The sequence below is a fragment of the Simochromis diagramma genome, unplaced genomic scaffold (genome assembly GCF_900408965.1).
Source record: "Simochromis diagramma unplaced genomic scaffold, fSimDia1.1 OVJJ01000545.1, whole genome shotgun sequence".
In the NCBI taxonomy this organism is placed as follows: Eukaryota; Metazoa; Chordata; class Actinopteri; order Cichliformes; family Cichlidae; genus Simochromis; species Simochromis diagramma.
In genome coordinates, this window is record NW_024387371.1 from 2469896 (window position 1) to 2488586 (window position 18691).

Genomic DNA, 18691 nt, shown 5'->3' on the forward strand with positions numbered 1-18691 from the left:
GCTTTCATTGTTGTTTCAAGTCCTCTGATATCTAAATGAATTGCTATCAAGAGTGAAAGACATGCTATTCCTATACTTGCTTCGTGGAAAAAAAAACTCCAACAGCCCTTTATTGTAAGCGTGACTCTTATCAGCTCTGGAAGCCTTGTGTGCCACAGCTGTGGAGAGGCGGGTTCAGTGCAGTGAAATGCGGATAGTTATTATCATCCCAAGCTTCAGTAACAGTGAAAGAGTGTGTTTCAGAGGGTGCTCCCATGTTGTATCCAGATGGAAGCTGTGAAAGATGATTGCTTCCTCTTGCTGGGGAGTAGTGCTGGTGAAATTTATTCATGCTATCTTACAAACTGAGTGATCATCTGTGGGCATGAAATCATAAATATTTTACTTTAAGAGACAAAGGGCTCTGTTCGCTCATAACGTAAATAGTGCCTTGCAGCATATCAGATAAAAATTAGGTATCATATCAACATATCTGACAAAAATTTGCTTAATAGCTAAAGGTTAACATCAGTTTTTGATGTTTTTTCGTCATGTGTCGATACTAAAAATGGTCAAATGTTTTTGTTCCCATCTTATTAAAGGCATTGACCAAGGTCAGATGACTTATGATGGACAGCACTGGCATGCAACTGAGGAATGTTTTTGCTGTGCCCGTTGCAAGCGCTCCCTTCTTGGACGCCCCTTCCTGCCAAAGCAGGGGCAGATTTTCTGTTCACGGTCCTGCAGTGCGGGACAGGTGAGGAAACTGAAAATACATCTGAAGCATCTCCTCATTTAGTTATGTATATACCCGCTGTTAATTAGTATACATTTTTAAGAGTTTTCTAGTTATGCACATATTTATTTTTTTTATTTTAACAATTAAGGATCCCGAGGAATCTGACTCCTCAGACTCTGCCTTCCAAAGTGCTCGCTCACGTGAGTCCCGCCACAGCACCAAGATCGGAAAGAAAGAGCGCAGGAATGCTGAGCAGGATAGGCGAAGCACCGAACCCCGCCAGTCAGGCCCTCCATCGATGCCCGACCGTCTCTCTGCTGATATGGATCCCCTCTCTGGTCAGATGGATCGCTTAAGCCTCACTTCTAGTCAGACTCCAAGCAGGACACCTAACCGCACCCCTAGCCGCACTCCAAGTCGAGCCCCAAGCCTAAACCAGGTGTGGATGAGCCGAGATGACCCCTACATCCCTCCTTCCTATGAAGGCCCTCAGCGGGATCCCTCCCCTAGCCCTACACCCATTCATCTGCTGGGTCAGTGTAATGCTAGGCAAGGTTACAATCCTAATGCGAATGCTCATCCACCAGCCCAGAGTCCTGCCAACCCAGGAAAGAGGCCTGATTCCTGGGGAAAGGAGCAAGGGAATGCCAAGAGGACCCCTATGGCTGCCCTGAGAGGCTACTCCTTTAATGAAAACTGGATGCAGCACAGCCAGGATGAGTTCAGACCCAACAAGCTGCGCACCCAGATGAGCTTCAATGAGATGTCTAGCCAGAATCAGGGTTTCTCTGACAAGAGAAGTATCAGTCTGCATGGATTCCAGAGAAATGGAAGACCCCCACTGACCAGGAGGAACCCTATCAATGCCATGAGCTTTAACGAGCCCCTCACTCCTCTAGAACAGACCCCTCGTGGATCCATGGACTCCCTAACTATGTCTAATGCTACAGGTATGGGGTTAAAAAGCCTAAAGTTAAGGTCATTTATATGAGATTATATAAAAAAATGACATTTTATTTTTTTATTTTTTCTTGTTGTAACAGGTAACTCTCTAGATGGAGTCAGCAAGCGTCAGGAGCATCTGTCAAGGTTTTCCATGCCTGACCTGAGTAAAGATTCAGGTGTAAATGTGTCTGAAAAGAGCAACATGGGTACCCTCAGCTCCTCAGTCCAGTTCCACAGCACAGAATCGCTGTCCTCCTCCCGCCCATACAACAACAACAACATGTACACCCCTCTGAGAGTCGGCTACCCACTGCAGTACTGGGATGGCCCACAGCCGCTCGGCTTTGATGGTAAAGGTCGTGTCGGGGTGATGGGCAGCAGTGGGAATCTGCGGATGGCTCCCATGAGTGACAGAATGCCCCGCCGAAGCTTAAGCGGGCAGGAATCTGTGACCCAGAACCAGCAGCCACAACCCAGACGCCGCAAACACCATCGTGGGAACAACGGCAACGGCCAGCACCGCAGTGGCCGCCACCACAAACGCTCTCGCCGCTCTCGCTCTGACAACGCCTTGCACCTGGTGGCAGACCGGCCTGCTCAAATGATGGAGCCGCCGTACCGTCGCGTTCAGGAGGATTATGATCGTTTCCCCTCTGGTCATGCTGCACGGGAGTTGTTCGGGCTGGACCCGGGCGGGTACAGGCAGCAGCTTCACCGGCCCTGTCCCCGCACCACTTCTGATCTTACCCTGCAGAATGCTGGCTGGCAACCTGTCGGCCTGGGCGGGCCGTGCTGGGGCGATGGGTACATGGAGGCTGCTGACCCCTGGTGCTCTAGCTGCTCCTCTTCCTCCGAGTCTGAGGAAGAAGAGGCTTATTTTATGGGAGAACCAATCCCTCGGCCCGTGCAGCTGTGCTACATCAATAACGAGGAGCGACGCCATCGCTACAGTCCCTCTGGGATAGGTGGCCATCACGGACCTCTTCACGGACCGATTCATGGCCAGCTGCACACCCGCCAGAGGAGGAAGAGCAAAAACTGCATCATTTCGTAGATATAGAGCAAGGAGTTGGGGAGGGATGAGCAGGAGAGTGAAAGATATAAGAGAGAAAGGTAAGGAGATGGTGTAAAGCAGCAGAGATGGTGGAACAGAGGGAGTGGGAAGGTGAGAGTGAGACAGCTGAAAGTGAGAGTGAATAGAGAGTGTCTGTGTATATGTGTGTGTGTGTGTGTGTGTGTGTGTGTGTGTGTGTGTGTGTGTGTGTGTGTGTGTGTGTGTGTGTGTGTGTGTGTGTGTGTGTGTGTGCTTTTGTGTGTGAGTGGTGGGGTTGAAGAGGGAAAAAAAGGCCTATTTTTTGTGCTTGTGAGCTTACACAACTCTACACCATGTAGTGTTTGTGTACACCTACACAGAATGATCTAATCCTAAGAGGAAGCTCAGCTGGCTTACACAACGGGAGTGTTTACGCTGATGGAGATCAACTGATGGTACCGGGAAGCACTGAAGAATTTGACAACTACAAAAACTGTGGTCAAGGTAAAATAACATGGCATGTGTGCGTGTCTGTGCGTGAACCCCATGTTACAGAGAGATTGAACTATTCCAGCTGGAAAAGGCCAGTGGTCAAACTACAGTGACATGACTGTTCACGTCGCCGCTCAGTGATCCAAGCCCTGGGCAGTAAACTTATTCTGTGTGGACAAACGAGAAATTGTATTGGGATAGTGCAAGCTACGTGCTAGATTCCAAGCTGTGTCATTGTTTACCTCAGTGGAATCCAAATGCTGCTGGAATATAGTGTTGGCTCGCTAGCCCCGTTATCACCTTGTACAAATAGTCTTTTAAACCTTGTGCTCTGCATAGCCGGCTCTCCATTGCTTCACCAAGGACAGAGCGCCAGACAGCCTCTGCTCCTTGACCATTCAGGCACAGTAACGTCAGGTATGGTCCCGTTTTCTCTTCTGCAACATGCTTTGTTTTGGTTTTTTTGAGAGTTACCTATAGTTGATTAATACTACCACTAATAACACTAACAATAATAATGATAACACAAATAATAACTATAAGAATATTAAAGAATAATACCTACTAGATGTATATATAGTAATAAACTTTAATAATGGATGTAGTAATGTAAATGTCCTGTACATATGGTCTTAAATATTTATATATTTTGTAACTAAAGAACCATTATTTGTATAACATGATGTAGAGATAGGGAGGCTTGCATGTTAATTTGTTGTTGTTGTCTCATACTGAAAATAAAGTGTATGTCAATGAACAACCAGGAATATTTTTTTTTTGGTTAAAGTGGTTTTGAGTTCAGAGGATGTTTCACTAAGCCATTCTACCATTCCTAAAGAAAAAGTAACTTTCCTTGCAAGGAAAGCTCTGCTGAATAAACGTTCCATCAAGTGTCTTCCACAGCAGTGTTACTGTCAGTCAGATAATAACCACCACAAGCCTTTCCACAGCAGGTCAAGTGTCCTGACCCGACAGTCCGGGAGGAGTCTGAGAAATGAGAAGTTCACTGTCTTATTTCTCGCACATCCAACAGGTTAACTACGAGAACCGAGCATTCATTTACCTTCTAATATATTCCAGACCTTCAAATGCGCCGTTATAACCAGGTAATGACTTGAGCTGAGTGGTTATAATGTTTTGGTTCAGTCTACAGTACTGTGCAGTTTGGGGCCTCCTTTCATTTCTCTATATTTTGCTTTCAAGGAGCCAGAATTTCTTTTCATTTTTGAAATGGTATTGAGCAAGAGTTCTCCAAGCTTTCTTAAGGTCTTTCATATTTTTTTTAAATATTGGCTACTTTATCTTCAGTCCAGTTCTTGTACTTGACCATTTTTAAAGGAATTTCTTTCATTTATTTGTTTGTTAAGCCACTGATCCATGACTCATTCATGACTCAAGCACAAAAGTTTGACTTTCAGGCATCTTAGAACTGTACAAAATCTAAAAAAACCAAAAAAAAAACACCCAAAAACAGGGTGACTCAAGACTTAATATAGAGCTTGACATTTTACAGTTAATCCTGTTACACTAGCGCCTGGGTTGCTCCCGAAAAAAGTTAAAATGTATCTCTTGCATTATTGTGCTGCAGTTTCTTGTCACTGGTCACATTTAAATGAATATCAATACTTCAGTGATAATCCAGCCTGAGCCGTGTCAGTGTTCGAGTCACAGAGTAAATCAGAAATACTTTGACACTGGCCACTTCAGCAATATAACAAGGACCAGTTAATAAACAAAAAAAATAAATTTCTAACATAAAAAGGTCTGAAATTTGGCCTATTAACTACATTAGTTTTTTACAATAGACCTATAAGATTCAGTATATGAATTTTAGTAGCTACAACTGTAATTGAGTTGGAAATGGTTTGAATACTTTGATTACATCAAATATACAGTCACGATAAAAAGAAAATACATCTTCCTTCAACTCTTAATCTTTTACATAGGTAAATACAACCATATTATGCTGAAACATTGTTTAACAAAACCAAAGTAGTGAAGAAGTATTCTGTAAAATATAAATTATACCCTCGCTGCTTCCAGTTTAAGCAGGAGCCAGTGCTGCTCATCAGATGCAGCTGATTAGCTGATCATCAGCCAGTGTGATAATCAGTGTGAGCGCTTCTATAAAAGCAGATATTTTGGCAGTTTGCAAGTCTGGAGCATTCAGGTGTGTACACATGGAGAAGGAGTTTTAAAAGTGGAAACATTCAAGTGAGTTACCAGTCTTCCCGCAAGTGAATCTCCCAACAAATTCACCCAAAGATCAGAAAGATGACAACAAACCCAAGACCTACATCTCAGACCTCAGGTAGCTTGTTAAATATTAAAGTTCATGGCAGTACAATTAAAAAAAAAAAAAAAAAAGACTGAAGCTTGGCTCATTCAGAAAGGTTGCCAGTAGAAACAGACTTCTTTAAAAATAAAAAAGGAGAGGCAACAGTTTAGCTCAGAAGCAGGTGACCATATGAGTGCAGCAATGACTGAATGCGATCCCTTGCTACATGTCTTCCCCCCACACTCTCTCTCGTCACTGTGCTATTTAATAAAGGTTAAAAAGTAATTTAAAGAAATCTAAGCTCTAGATTTGTAAAGTTGCATGTGAACAAACCACAAGACCTGTGGAACAAATGACCAAGACCAAAGTGAAGATGGTTAGCCAAAATGCACAGCACCATACTTGGTGAAAATCAAATGCAGCGTATCACCTTCGAGGCACAGAGATGGAGGGGTGATGATTTGAGCTTGTTTTGCAGCCACGTGATGTGGGAACCTTGCAGTCACTGAGTCCACCATGAACTCATTCAATAGCAAAGCACTCTAGAGTCAAATGTGAGACCATCGGTCTGACAGCAAAAGATTGCTCCAACTTCGGTGATGCAACAAGACAATGATCTAACCTGATTGAAATACTCTGGTGGGACATTAAGAGAGCTGCATATAATAAACAGCCCTCGAAACTCAATCAACTGAAGCAACCCTATAACGAAGAGTGGGACAAAAAGTGTTCATGACAACATAAGAGACTGAACAAAGTCACAGAGAACAAGATTCAGATTATTGTTAATAAAGCTGGTTGTACACACTACTGAATTACATGGTACACACAGGTTTTCACTCACCGCTTCTGGATTCTGGGTTAATTTTTGTTAAATAAATAATAACATGGTTTATTATGTCATGTGTTATTTTTCTGAGGTTAAATTTAAATAATTTTAGAAACTGGTAAAAACTAGGTGGTGCTTTTTTTATTATTATGTCCTGATATGTAAAACCTTAGAACTGAATGAGGGTCTATTTTCTTTTTCACACATCCATAGCTTGAACCTCTTCACACAATTTAGTATACTAAACAATGATCGGCAGAGGGGGCGTGATTCAGGCTGTAAGACGAGCAACACTGGTCTATATCAAATATCACAGAATCTACAGGTGTTGAAACCATAAACAATAGTGTGTCCAAGTCACCTACTGACCTATTAATGTATTTCCTGCTGTGACCTGAAGTGATCTATATAGCCATGAACACATCACTGAGCATATTTTTGGACCACATAATGTTTAAAATGCTGTAAATAAATTTATTGCAAGCAAAAATAAATTATGTCAAAATATATCTCAGTCTATATGAGACCTTTTAAAGCAATACAACCAGTGCATCGTCATCATCACCAGCACATTTTCAAAATAACAAGCATAATTAAAACGTTTTTACCAGTGTTCAGAATTACACTGCAGACAGAGGGGACTATTATCCAAGAAGCAGACAGCAATGCACAAGATTATTACAAATAAGAAAACAAAAGCAGCAATAAATCAAATCAAGTTCTCAGCACTTTAAAAGACTAAGAACACAGGCAGCATGGCGTGTCTGATCAGTGTGACAGCTCCCTGGAGTCGTAGTCCTCGATAAATTTCTCCATTGCTTCTACGCAGCGTTTGCCGATGTCCCGGAGGTTCTGCTGTAAAGAGGACTGGATGGGACGCTCCAGAGATGGATCCTTTTTAATCAGCATCTTTACTACAAAGCCAAACATTTCACATTCCTGATAGTACACCTGAAAGACAAATGCAATCATGGTTTTAGGACAAAGAGGGGGACAAAGTGGGATTGTTGGAGGAAAGGAAGAGTGCATTTTCAATTACACTGAATGGATTATTCCACCGAAATGCTCGCACGCTGACTGCTCACAATTTATATGTGCGCACACGTGTGCGTACAGAGTTCTGTGGACATTTTTGCATCAGCTACCTGTTGCCAGACTGTTTTTTTCTTGCAGTGCTTCTATAATCCTGCAACCATGGAGATATGAAAAGCAAGAGGCCATCTTTTCCGTCAAGTGGGTGGAAGCACACGCACACTCTCTCACACAAACACAGATAAGCAGAACCTCAAGTGACGTCTGTCACATTGAAGGCGGCATTAAAGCACGTTGCCTGTGATACAGGTGAGCCGGCCTCACTTTACATTGAGGATCAATTAGAGAAATAAAAATAAGAATAACAAGAAAGAATAACACCATCTATCATGTAAAATAGTGAATAAAACCTTCTTTGTCAGGCCTGGCAAAGAGAAGCCAGTAATGAGACTCATGTTGCCTCTGGCTCTGCATTTCAAATCTAATGTTTATACTACAACAAACAAATCTTTTTTCCTTGTCTCACGTCTCCTGGCGCTTTCCTCAGATCTTCCCTCCGTCACTCTCGCTCTAATCCCGGCTTTTCTTATCTTTACTTTTCTGTTTATAGCTACCCCTTCTCCCAACACGTGTATGTGCGTGTGAATGTGCATGTGTGTGTGAGTGTAATGACACCCCATCCACCTCATCTATCTCTTTCCTCTTCTGTTGGATGGCTCTGTCTCGTGCCGCCGTCTGGCTCACAGTTGAAGGGAGCTCCCTCTCTCCGCTTCGTTCTTTGCTTTTTGTCCCCTTGTGATCTCTCTCCCTGCTTTGATTCCTGTTGCTCTGGCGAATCAGAAATTTAAATAAAAGGGAGAAAGAAAGAAAGCAAAGGGAAGAAAAACAAGAAAATTAGAGGCAACAGTTGGGCTGTAGTATTCAGATAGTTAGCCAATGACATGGAAGCAAACACTGATGATGAACGAGCTGCTTATGACCGGTAGATAACTAAAGATTAGCGCCACATGTTAACTTTTAACACAGAGGCAAGCAAATTCTTCATTTGTCAACTCTTCTGACTGAGAAGTGCAGTTCAGTAATGGCCACACTTGTACTCACAATTAAACAACCCGCAGAAAAAGACGCAGTGAAGAGCAAAACTTCAAGTGACTGTTGAGTAACTTTTTAAATGTCGCTTTAAAAGGTCTCTCTGGTGATGCCCAGCTCTTCTTCCCCACCCAACCCAAAAAAAATAAATAAAAGACAATATAATGATAGAAACTCAATCATAACAAGTGTATATGGCTTTTTACTTAATTAGCTGTTAACGTGAATTTAAAAAAAGAATCTACAAAGAAACTTGCACTAGAGAGAGAACAACAGTCTCTAACCGGAAGTCTTACAAAGTGGTGACCCCAAACTACAGGTCTATAAACACCAACATTTCCACCTCTTCCCTTTTCACTTCAACTTCACTGCAGCAGCAACCAGCTGTGATTCATCATGTGCTGCTCTGCTCCATGCTGTGCTTAGGTCAGCCAAGAGATTTATGCGACTATTTGATTTCAGGCCTTTCTGCAGCACCTGGACTTTCTGCATTTGAGTCTACGCCCTGAGCTCACGTTGGATGAGCAAACAAACACACCATCTACCCGGACACCCACATGTTACTACTTTAATTGATCGATAAACAGGGGCAGGGGGGAATCTTGCTCTTTACTTCGAAAATGTGCATTTTTCAGCTCTTTCTGGCATTGTAGAGCAGGAGATTAATGAGGAAAACGGTGTGCAGATAATATGACGATGAAAAGAGCTGCAAGTGGAAGCCCTTATTTGCAACAAACACATGACAGAAAACCAAAGACTCACACTATGGCTTAATCTATTGATTCTTTTTTTTAGATCATTATTAACAAACTAAGCTGCCAGTTTTGACTGTAATAACTCAATCGACATACAAAATATTAAAAAACTGAATAGCAAGCGCTTCACAATGTAAAACAACACAAGAAAACGCTTTTAAATACTAATTTTTGTCTCAAAAAAATACTCCCAAACTTATAACAAAGTTAAATGTATAAGTAATATTCTGACATTTGAGATGGTAGCAACAGTTATTTCACATTATTATATATATATATATATATATATATATATATATATATATATATATATATATATATAGCAGAGCACCATTCTTACAGGTGAACTTACGGTGAACTGCATGTCCTTGTCTCTGCTGGAGGAGGACCTTGAAGTGAAAGGTCTAGTAGCTGGAAAAACAGAGAAAACACGAGGTCAACACAGAACAGAAGGGGGGAAAAAAATGTTATGTCCACTATCTTATACCAAATCGGGCCCCCTTTTTTTCCTATTCCCAGAGTATCCTATCTTTTAGTCGTCATTTACGCTATTCTTATGCCTCCTTCTGCTTTGTTTTGTTTTTTTTTTGTTCTAAGTATCAGGATCTGGAATCAGAGAAAGTTTTGGCAGAATCTGCTGACATTTATGTGATTTTGGACTGCATTGTTTGGCTGCAGCGTCCCTATGTGAGGCAATAGCTTTGTCATGGCTCATTATATACCGCTGGCTAGTCGCTCCCTCTCTTTTTCCTCTCTCTCGCACTCATATATACACACAAATCAGCGATGAGTCACCATCATCGCACCATCACTCAGGCGCGCGCACACACACTAACAAAACAAAAAAAAAAACCTGTTCAGTACTCACACATACACAAACACACACCTCCACAGTGCTGCAGTGTGCGCGCAGATACAGTGCCTGCGTGCAAAATAAAAACATACAGTAGCTCACCCGTTAAACAGAAACAAAGCATACCGCTTTATACTAACAACAAAACAGGAAACGTGGACTTCACAGTTAGTGTTAAAACTGAGCGGAACATGACCACAAGATATTTTAAACCTCTGCCATTTACTTCCTATGTCACAAAATGATGAAGTAAGTAATTAATCTGTTCTATCTGACTAACTAAATCACACAGTTACACTGTCAGCAGGCCATATGACATAATCCATCTATTGAGTCCAATAAAAGTTCCTTAGTTATCAGCATTATGTAACGTTGGTTTGTTGCTACCAGAGTGTGACTACCTACCAACCAGCAGATACACAATGAGCAAATGCCCTCCAAATATTTGTAATGCAAAGTGCTTCTGAATATGTGCGTCTGCCTCTGCTTGCCTATACTGCCACCCAGTGGTTATTATATATAGTGCAAAGAGGGACATGTACAGCTTGTGCAGTACACTGTGGATTATGTGTGAACATGATAAGAAATCCAGGAGGTGAAGGCAATGACAGTGACATCTTTTTCATGTTTACAGCGCTTGGTTTCTCGTTGTGTCAGAGGGTTATTTGTTTCATCGAGTGGTTTGTAGTGTTTTTCTAGCTCTGCCATGTGCCTGACCACTATTTACAAGTACAAAAGAGCCTGTTCTCCCACTGACGGTGCTGAAAATAAATGGCGTGGCCATAAAGAAAGCTGACATCTAAAGATATCTGATTGCTGAACGTCATATTCCTCGACTGCGATTTTCCACTTGACTACAAGAATTTTGTCCCAATTAGCCACAGTATCTCCAAATAAATCCATACAGCTTAACACCATGTGGTTTACAATATTTCAAACATGATTGTTTGGACATTAAATAGTAATGACTTCAGACTTTCATAGCTTACACTGTATTTTAACATCAGTGTTATTTAATGCGCACCTTCTGATAGTCACAAACTAAAGTTTAAAGTTTAAAGATGTAAAAAAATGCTTTTGTTTAAGATTTCCATCATATGGAAATCAAGCAAGAAGAATATTGGAAGCTGAATTATTAATGACAGTCGAATTTGTTCCACGCCAAAGTCTTTAAGACATGTTTTTATGGGCCTCACGTATATTTTTTATGACCTTCACATGTAATAAACACCTTGCACAAGTCCTGACTTTATGTCTGTGTAACTGTTTAAATAAAACAAAGGCAGCGTGTTTGTGTGCTATAACCGTCTAGTATTATCACAGACCTCTTCTGTAGAACTTACTGTTTTCTTGCTTTGGAGATGAGCTTCCTTCGGTGCTCTCTCTCCGCTTGTACTTCTCCTTCTCCCGCTCCTTCAGCCTGACCCTTTCCTTCAGTGGAATGTGGTGAAGTTTAGAATGGAAGTGATCTCTCCGGTGGACGTAAGCCCAGTGGCTCATGTGGTGGTGCCGCTGGGTGCCAAAGCCGGCTTTGTGGAATGCATGGTCATCCCTTGTAAAACTGCATCATTTAGGGGGTTAAAAAAAGATGTCAGAGCACACAAAATGATTCTCAGGCTAGGTATCAGTACTCCCAGTTCCCACCTAGGCATTCTTACCGAGGCTTGTGGAACCGCCCTGCAAACTTTGGTTTGTAAGAAGTGGACAACCATGCCCTCGGTCTGGATGGACTTCGCACTCTTCTGATCGCCCTCTTCTCATCCTGAATTGACAGGGGTTACCCAAGTCATCACAATCTGGTGTTTTACAAGAACAATCTATAAAGCTTTTTGGTTTTTGTTATTAAACACGATGTACCTTAGCCGGAGACACAGTGTTGTCGGTAGCCCTCTTGTCAGTGGAGTCATCACTGTGTTCCTTGTACCGCTGTGACACTGACCCCTGAAGACAGCATCACAGTTAATCACAGTTATAAGGGTGTTACATAAAAGTAGGACATGATTTTATAAGAGATGAATTAGTCTGGGAAATAATACATTCCTAAATATTTGACATTTAAGCTTCTTATATTTGCAGCATTTTAACTAAAATTAAATCTATATACTAAAATGAGATTGACGTGATTAAATTTTCTAAGTGGACAAACAAGTTGATTATAATAATGGTAATTATTATTATTAGTAACAAACGTACTTATGCCACTCCCTAAGAAGAAGTAATAGTAATGGATTAGGTATCTCCACGCGGAGCTTTAAACACAATGTCATCTATCCGGAACACTTTCGATTTCGTTTTTGGAGTTCTGAGATCAGGACAGGAAAACCTTGCTATACCACATTCAATCAAAAGCATAACATTTCACATATTTAAGGGGGGGAAAGACTCTTGTAGGCGAAATAAAATATTGACGCTTATTTGTATCACTGACTTTCTGGAAAATTAACAAGATTTTAAATAGATAAAGCATTCTACCCAGTAGTGCCCCCTGTGCTTACAAACGAGTCTTCCTTCCTGTTATATTTGGAGTTTTTCAGATATCGCAGCAGTACTGCTTGTGTCATTTCCTGACATTTTGATTCCTTTATTCTTATTGGAAATGATTGGAAATAAAAAAGGAAAGGTCAGTCGAGTCTACGACACTCAAAGCATGCGCACAAGAAGTGCATTTTGACAGCTTACAGTTTGTAACTCATAATTCCGAGGGGGTTTTTGCACGTTTGTTTCTTTTACCTTGCTTTCCTGTGTGGTTTGGGGTCGTGCTTGATCCATTTCTGCCCCTCTGCAGAGTCTGGCTTATCTTTATGAATGACACGCGGACTTTTATTTCTCTTTGCGTCCAACAAACCAGGAAGCGGCGTCTGAGCTCTCAAATGAATCCCGAGTGTCCATATGTAAAGTGAACCTTTTGCATTTCCACCTCTCGCACTTTGTAAGAGCTGGCCTGCAGCTGGTAAAAAGGGTTTAGCGTGCAGTTACTTATTTCACATTGTCCACAAATATCCTGCGTGCCTATAGTTCATCGTGCTCGAAAAAGCGCAACATGTTTTCACTTCCTTTTTGTAAAATGACCCAATCAGGTTGAGCCTACGGTCGCACAGGCTTATCAAAAACAGAAGAGAAAAAAAAGAAAGAAAATCGGGCGTTTCTCCTGAAACCACGCAGGCGCAGTCCATGTATTATCTGCATGTGAATGACTCTGAACCCTTAGATTATCAGGATTTACAAACTGATAAATGATAAGATGTGGTCTGACACACACAAATAGTTGTAAATGGGGGGGAAAAGTCAGTAACAGTAACCATTTCCTGCCTTACTGTTTTTAGGGGCTGTTAACATCTGTACTGACAACTTTTTCAAAGTAATGAAAATGAAATTTGATGTGTGGAATGAAGAAGTATAAGTAAAAGCTGCAGCTTTTTTCCAGTTTTGTGCAGTTCTACATGCACAAAGCTGGAAAAGGCTGCAGCTGCATTTCTAAAGGCGCAGGTGTTCATAAGTCCACGAAAAGATAAACTAGCTACAAATGAAGGAACTTCGGGAATGTTGCTGCTCTACCTTTGTGTGGATATTCTGCAAAGATCACACTATGAAAAAAATAATCCTTGCAGTGCAGGTAGAGCCTATGCTGGGTGTCATAACGCAGGAGGCAGTATACACCCTCAACAAGTCACGAGTCCATCTGAGCAAACTGCTGAACTCTTTATTTAGTGGTCACCATACACAAATAAAGGAAACCACTCTGCTCGAAAAGAAAAAAAATATACACCATTATCCCAATTTAGCAAAAGACCATCTGGATGATCTGCAACCCTTCTGGGAAAGTGTGGACAGAACGATGAGACAAAAGTTTTTGGGCATATGCACAGTACTGTGTTTGGAGTAAAACAGAGACATGTTCACAGATCAGCACCTAACCCTTCTCCCAGCAGTGAAGCATGACTGAGGGAATATCATAGTTTGAGGCTGTTTTGCTACCTCAGAGCCCTTTGCATTCAGAGAGTGAACAAAGTACTCAAAATCAGCATAGCAGTTCACGACCTTAAGCTTAGCACAGACTGGGTAATGGGACAAGCATTTGAACTACAGAACACAAGTAGAATGCTTGAAATAAGCCAGCCAAGATATCCCAGAAATAGTGATAAACTGAAATGTAAGTGTCAGGTAAAATCTGATTGAGATTATTGCTGACGTTCTAAAAGTTAGCCAACTAAATTTTACACGTCATATGTCAAACTTGCACTGGAAACTCCCTATCTACCTACCTACCTACTTCCCTCCCTCCCTCCCTACCTACCTCACTACCTACCTATCTATCTGCCTGTAGATTTGTACTAAGAAGATTACGTTTAGAGGTTTACTAGAAGTGAGAACATTTTGTCTCTCAGGTACAAGGAATTTTATGATGTATTCAAAGAATCGCTGTGGTATACTGACATCCTTCCTCTGAAATTTAGTGTTCCTCTCTCCACCCACTGTCCCCACCCATCCCACTTCTTCCTGCCTGAAGAGAAAGAGGGACAGAGACGGACAGAGGGAACATAATTAAAAGCAGACACCTTTAAGATGCCTTGGAGAACTGTAGTATTTTACTCTTTTTCTTCAGCGGACCGTGGCGGACTTAAAACATTTATCTGAGGCCCATTTACAAAGGTAAGCCTGAAAAAAAAAAAACAAGACACTAAAGCTTCTGGGACTGTGTTTTGTGCTTCTGCTGTTGGGTGTTTGGGGTTGACAACTTGTTGGAGCAGGTTTTTCTTCTTGTCAGGTGAGTAATACTAATTGTTCAGTGTGAATGCTGGGCTGTGCTCGACACGCCAGCACGGCCTTTTGTCTTGTGGCAATAGGAAGAGACGCTTTTTGTACAAAACTAATAATTTCTGAAAAACCAAAACTGTTTCCTGGTGTCAGCTGTCTATCTTGCAAAGGTACAATTAGTTTTAGTGGATGAGGTGGTAGGAGAGGGGGAAACAAAAGGTAAACACAGTGTTGACCGCTTTCAGTTTTTAACATTCTGTTCTTAATTTATCTTGTTTGTTTTTCTTTCTTTTACAGGATCAAAACTAGAGTCATCTTAGTGATATTGACGCTCAACTTTTTTTTTTAAAGTGCGGGATTTCCTGAAAAGACATGAGGTAAGGATATAAAGAGTGCTTATAGGATCATGAGAATATCAGCTGAGAGACTATACTTGATGATGTTGTACATTTTTCTAATCCAATACAAGACAAAAAAGAACAACACTACATTCTACTCCTGTCTGTGACATTTTAAAGAATGTGTAAGTTGTGAATTTAAGTAAAGTATGTTTACTGGGAGCATTTTCCTCACATGTTAATGTTTACAACAGCTGGTCAGCTGTTCTATCATGAATATAGGACAATGACAAAAAAGAAAGAAAGGTTAACTGTTAGTTACATAGTGATAAGTTATTTTTAGTTTTTCTTTAAAAAGTTGTCTTTTACAGGGTGCAAACTCTCCCAAGAGCGCAAATTTTGCAGGAGTTTAATTTGCAGTGCCAGGCATTGGCTGCTAATAGCTACAGAGGCTTTAAACAGGAGTTTGAGGTAACTCTTAAGTCTAAAGCTTGAAATGCAAACAGATTTATGATTGTGCTTTCATGCATGTTAATGTCTGTGGGTCCATGCAGGAGCTCAGTGAAGTTGGAAAAGATCTCCCCACCAGGGCTGGGGACTCTGAGGTCAACAGGGAAAAGAACAGATACCCATTAATTTTACCGTGTAAGTGCAATTCCTCTTATAATACAAAGAATAACAAGAATGCGTAGCAACATTTCAAACTTTTGTCTGTTTTTCCACATCTGGTTGTAGATGATCACTGTCGGGTCAGGCTCTCTGTTCAAAACTCCTATCCACACACCGACTACATCAATGCAAACTTTGTGCCTGTAAGATCTCATTTACTTCCTCAACTTCAATCACTTCTTCCTACCTACATCTGTCTGCACCTGTTGTTAAATGTGTGCCTGCATTCAGGGTGGAGGATCAGAAAGAGACTTCATTTGCACCCAGGGTCCTTTGCCCAACACCATAGCTGACTTCTGGAGGATGGTGTGGGAGCAAAACGTCAGGATTGTTGTCATGGTGACAGCTCTGAAACACAAGGACATAGTGAGAGACGCTTACTCATTTTGTGTGTTTGTGTGTGTGTGTGAAGCTTCTTTTATTGTTACATTAGAACTTCAAAAACGAAAACAAAAAAACAAACCATTTATTTATTCATTTCTTGAATAAATAAATAAATGGTATATAAAGACTAAAAAGATAAATTAATATGTAGGCAATTTATTTATTTACGACATTCAGTGTTGTATGCCAAATTATTTAATTAAAACAAAGTGAAAATAAACCATGTAAAACTTAAAAATTAAATCGATTGTTTATCTAAATAATTTTTTAATATGCTCAGACCTATGTTGCAAAGAAGAATGACCCAAACTTATATATAAATCTGTGCACTGTTTTAGCTAAAAGTACATTAAATATTCAGCAAATGGAAAAGTATGTGGACCACAGAATTAATGGCATTAGTGGCAGATAATATGACGTCCAGTCTATAATATAATTAAACTGATGGTTGGAGCTGATCAGTTAATGCAGGTAACCTGGTTATTCTAGAGGATTCACATTCACTTACATAGATAAAGAGGACATTTGCTCTAAACTTATCAATTCATTCTTTGTGTGCAGGTTTTCTGTGACAAGTACTGGCCACTGGACCCAGGGACAGTTTACCATGGACTCATCCAAGTCACAACAGTGACTCGCAAACAAGGGCCAGATTATTTTATCACCACCATTAACCTCCGGCATGTAAGTGAAAGACGCATGCATTATGCTCTGTGCCCTCTTTAACCTGCCACAGCGTACTCCTGTGTGCATTGACCATACCTGTAATCCATCAAAGAGATAAACGCTTATGGTGTTTGTGTTTCAGAGAGACTGTCCAACAGACAGGATAATCACACACTATTACTACCCCTCCTGGCCTGACAGGGGAGTCCCTAAGAGCCCATCTACTCTCTGCGTCTTCACTGAGCATGTGCGGCAGCATTTGGAAACCATTCCTCGTCTGGGACCGGCTGTGGTGCACTGCAGGTGTGACCTCTAACAATGTCTTTGTCAGTATTGTTCTTGTCGTTTATAATGAATTATCAGTCAAATGGTGAATTGTTTTTGTGATTTCAGTGCAGGTATTGGCCGGACAGGAACATTTGTAACACTGCTCTGGCTGCAACAACTGTGTGCGAGGGGTATCCGGCCTGATATCAAGGCTGCTGTGCAGGACCTTCGTCTGCATCGAATGTGGATGGTCCAGACTCTGGTCAGTCCTTCTTTTCATATTTTATAAACTGATCAGATGTTCTGTCTTTTAGATCTTGATCTGAAAATGAAAGCTACGCCAGATTAAATTGATTAATGTCCGGTTAAAATATAAAGTACAAGTAAAATGGAAATACTTAAGTACAAGTACAGCCAAACTGCAGCTAAACGAAGTACTTTCTGTACGCCCCAAGTCTGCTCACCCGTACAAGGTCATCAAACATAAGAATTCTAATGTCATAGATTATTAATATTAAACTAATCTTGATATGTAATGAGGCATTGCAAGTATTAAAATACATACTTGTATTTATTACTAATCTGCACATTTTGCGCACTTTTGAGTCATGCCAAATATAAGGATGAGCATCCACATAATTTTCCCATTGTCCTGTGTCTATTCAGGAGCAGTACGTGTTTGTTCATCAGTGTCTGTTACACTGGCTCAGTGGAGGAACCTCAGCATGGTGAGCATGGTGGAAGTGTATCATTTATCTCTGTATTGTATTGCGACTTCTAACTGGGAACTTGTTGTTTATAGGAGCTCACAGATCCAGAGAGCCAGTTTAAATGCCAACAACGGCATCCAGGATCGGCCTAAGAGCTCCTCAGCACGGAGAGCGCGATCGGGGAGGAGCCACCGTCACCAACCCCGACAGAAACCTGCAGCTGACCCACCACAGAACACAATGCAGCAGATTTTAAACCCGGGCAACCTACTGAGGCGATTACTTCCTTCCTCTTCACTGCTCAATCCAGCCACACACTTCAACTGAACAGGCATGCTGGAAGATGTATATATGTAAAGAAAGACTACATAAAAAATTATTGCCATCATACATCAGCTCAGACAGAAGGATGTGTATACTGTATGCGGTCGGGCCCTGCAGGCAGAAAACTGGCCTGACAACATGCAGATAAAAGAGCAGCTTGTATCGTCATTAGAAGAGAATGAATTCAAGGAAGAGGAAATCAGGTCAAACCTGTTACCCTACCTATCCTGGCAAAAAAATATTGAGGCTGGTACCTGTATATACTGGCACATACTACAAGTTACTGACAAAATATTTAATGTTAGCACAGCATGTCTTTCTATCTCATTTTTAAAGTTTTTATTTTTATTGTGACTTCTGATAAAGTGCCATTGTAAAATGACTTTTATTCAGATCTTTGTTTTTCCTGAAAAATCATTGTGCATCATCTTATAATCACACAATGCAGGCTATCGGTACTTAAAGACGCACGTGCAGACTTCATACTGGACTGGCTAGAAAGGCAGACACATGGTATAGTGGCTGTACAAAAAGGTCATGTTTCAAAAAACACA

General features: G+C 41.1%; 3 protein-coding genes across 6 annotated transcripts in view; 2 read left to right on the forward strand and 1 right to left on the reverse strand.

Moving 5' to 3' along the window:
• LOC120718892 (prickle-like protein 2) overlaps positions 1–5582 on the forward strand; it is a 38626-nt gene extending 33044 nt beyond the window's left edge. Inside the window, exons 7-9 of the mRNA XM_040007618.1 lie at positions 582–736; positions 867–1668; positions 1762–5582. Of these exons, the coding sequence (XP_039863552.1) occupies positions 582–736; positions 867–1668; positions 1762–2717 (1913 nt within the window). The 3' untranslated portion in view covers positions 2718–5582. The remainder of the gene's footprint in view (positions 1–581; positions 737–866; positions 1669–1761) is intronic.
• A 645-nt stretch (positions 5583–6227) lies between these two features.
• LOC120718897 (periphilin-1-like) lies at positions 6228–13140 on the reverse strand. Of its 2 annotated transcripts, none has more exons than XM_040007627.1 (7): positions 12755–13140; positions 11882–11965; positions 11683–11786; positions 11368–11585; positions 9512–9582; positions 8012–8155; positions 6228–7246 (listed from the first exon to the last, which is right to left on the reverse strand). In XM_040007627.1, exons 1-7 carry the CDS (start codon positions 12791–12793, stop codon positions 7064–7066), a joined length of 843 nt encoding a protein of 280 aa, XP_039863561.1. In that variant the 5' UTR covers positions 12794–13140; the 3' UTR covers positions 6228–7063. The 2 variants fall into 2 exon arrangements, with proteins under 2 accessions (XP_039863561.1, XP_039863562.1); XM_040007628.1 differs by having other exon boundaries at positions 9524–9582; positions 12755–13136.
• Positions 13141–14385: 1245 nt separating this feature from the next.
• On the forward strand, positions 14386–18519 carry LOC120718896 (receptor-type tyrosine-protein phosphatase V-like). Of its 3 annotated transcripts, none has more exons than XM_040007624.1 (11): positions 14386–14674; positions 15077–15156; positions 15489–15588; positions 15672–15762; positions 15853–15929; positions 16018–16152; positions 16732–16854; positions 16979–17139; positions 17230–17365; positions 17770–17831; positions 17906–18519. In XM_040007624.1, exons 2-11 carry the CDS (start codon positions 15152–15154, stop codon positions 18138–18140), a joined length of 1125 nt encoding a protein of 374 aa, XP_039863558.1. In that variant the 5' UTR covers positions 14386–14674; positions 15077–15151; the 3' UTR covers positions 18141–18519. The 3 variants fall into 3 exon arrangements, with proteins under 3 accessions (XP_039863558.1, XP_039863559.1, XP_039863560.1); XM_040007625.1 differs by lacking the exon at positions 14386–14674 and adding an exon at positions 14704–14998; XM_040007626.1 differs by lacking the exon at positions 14386–14674 and adding an exon at positions 14704–14949.
• Positions 18520–18691: the final 172 nt, after the last annotated feature.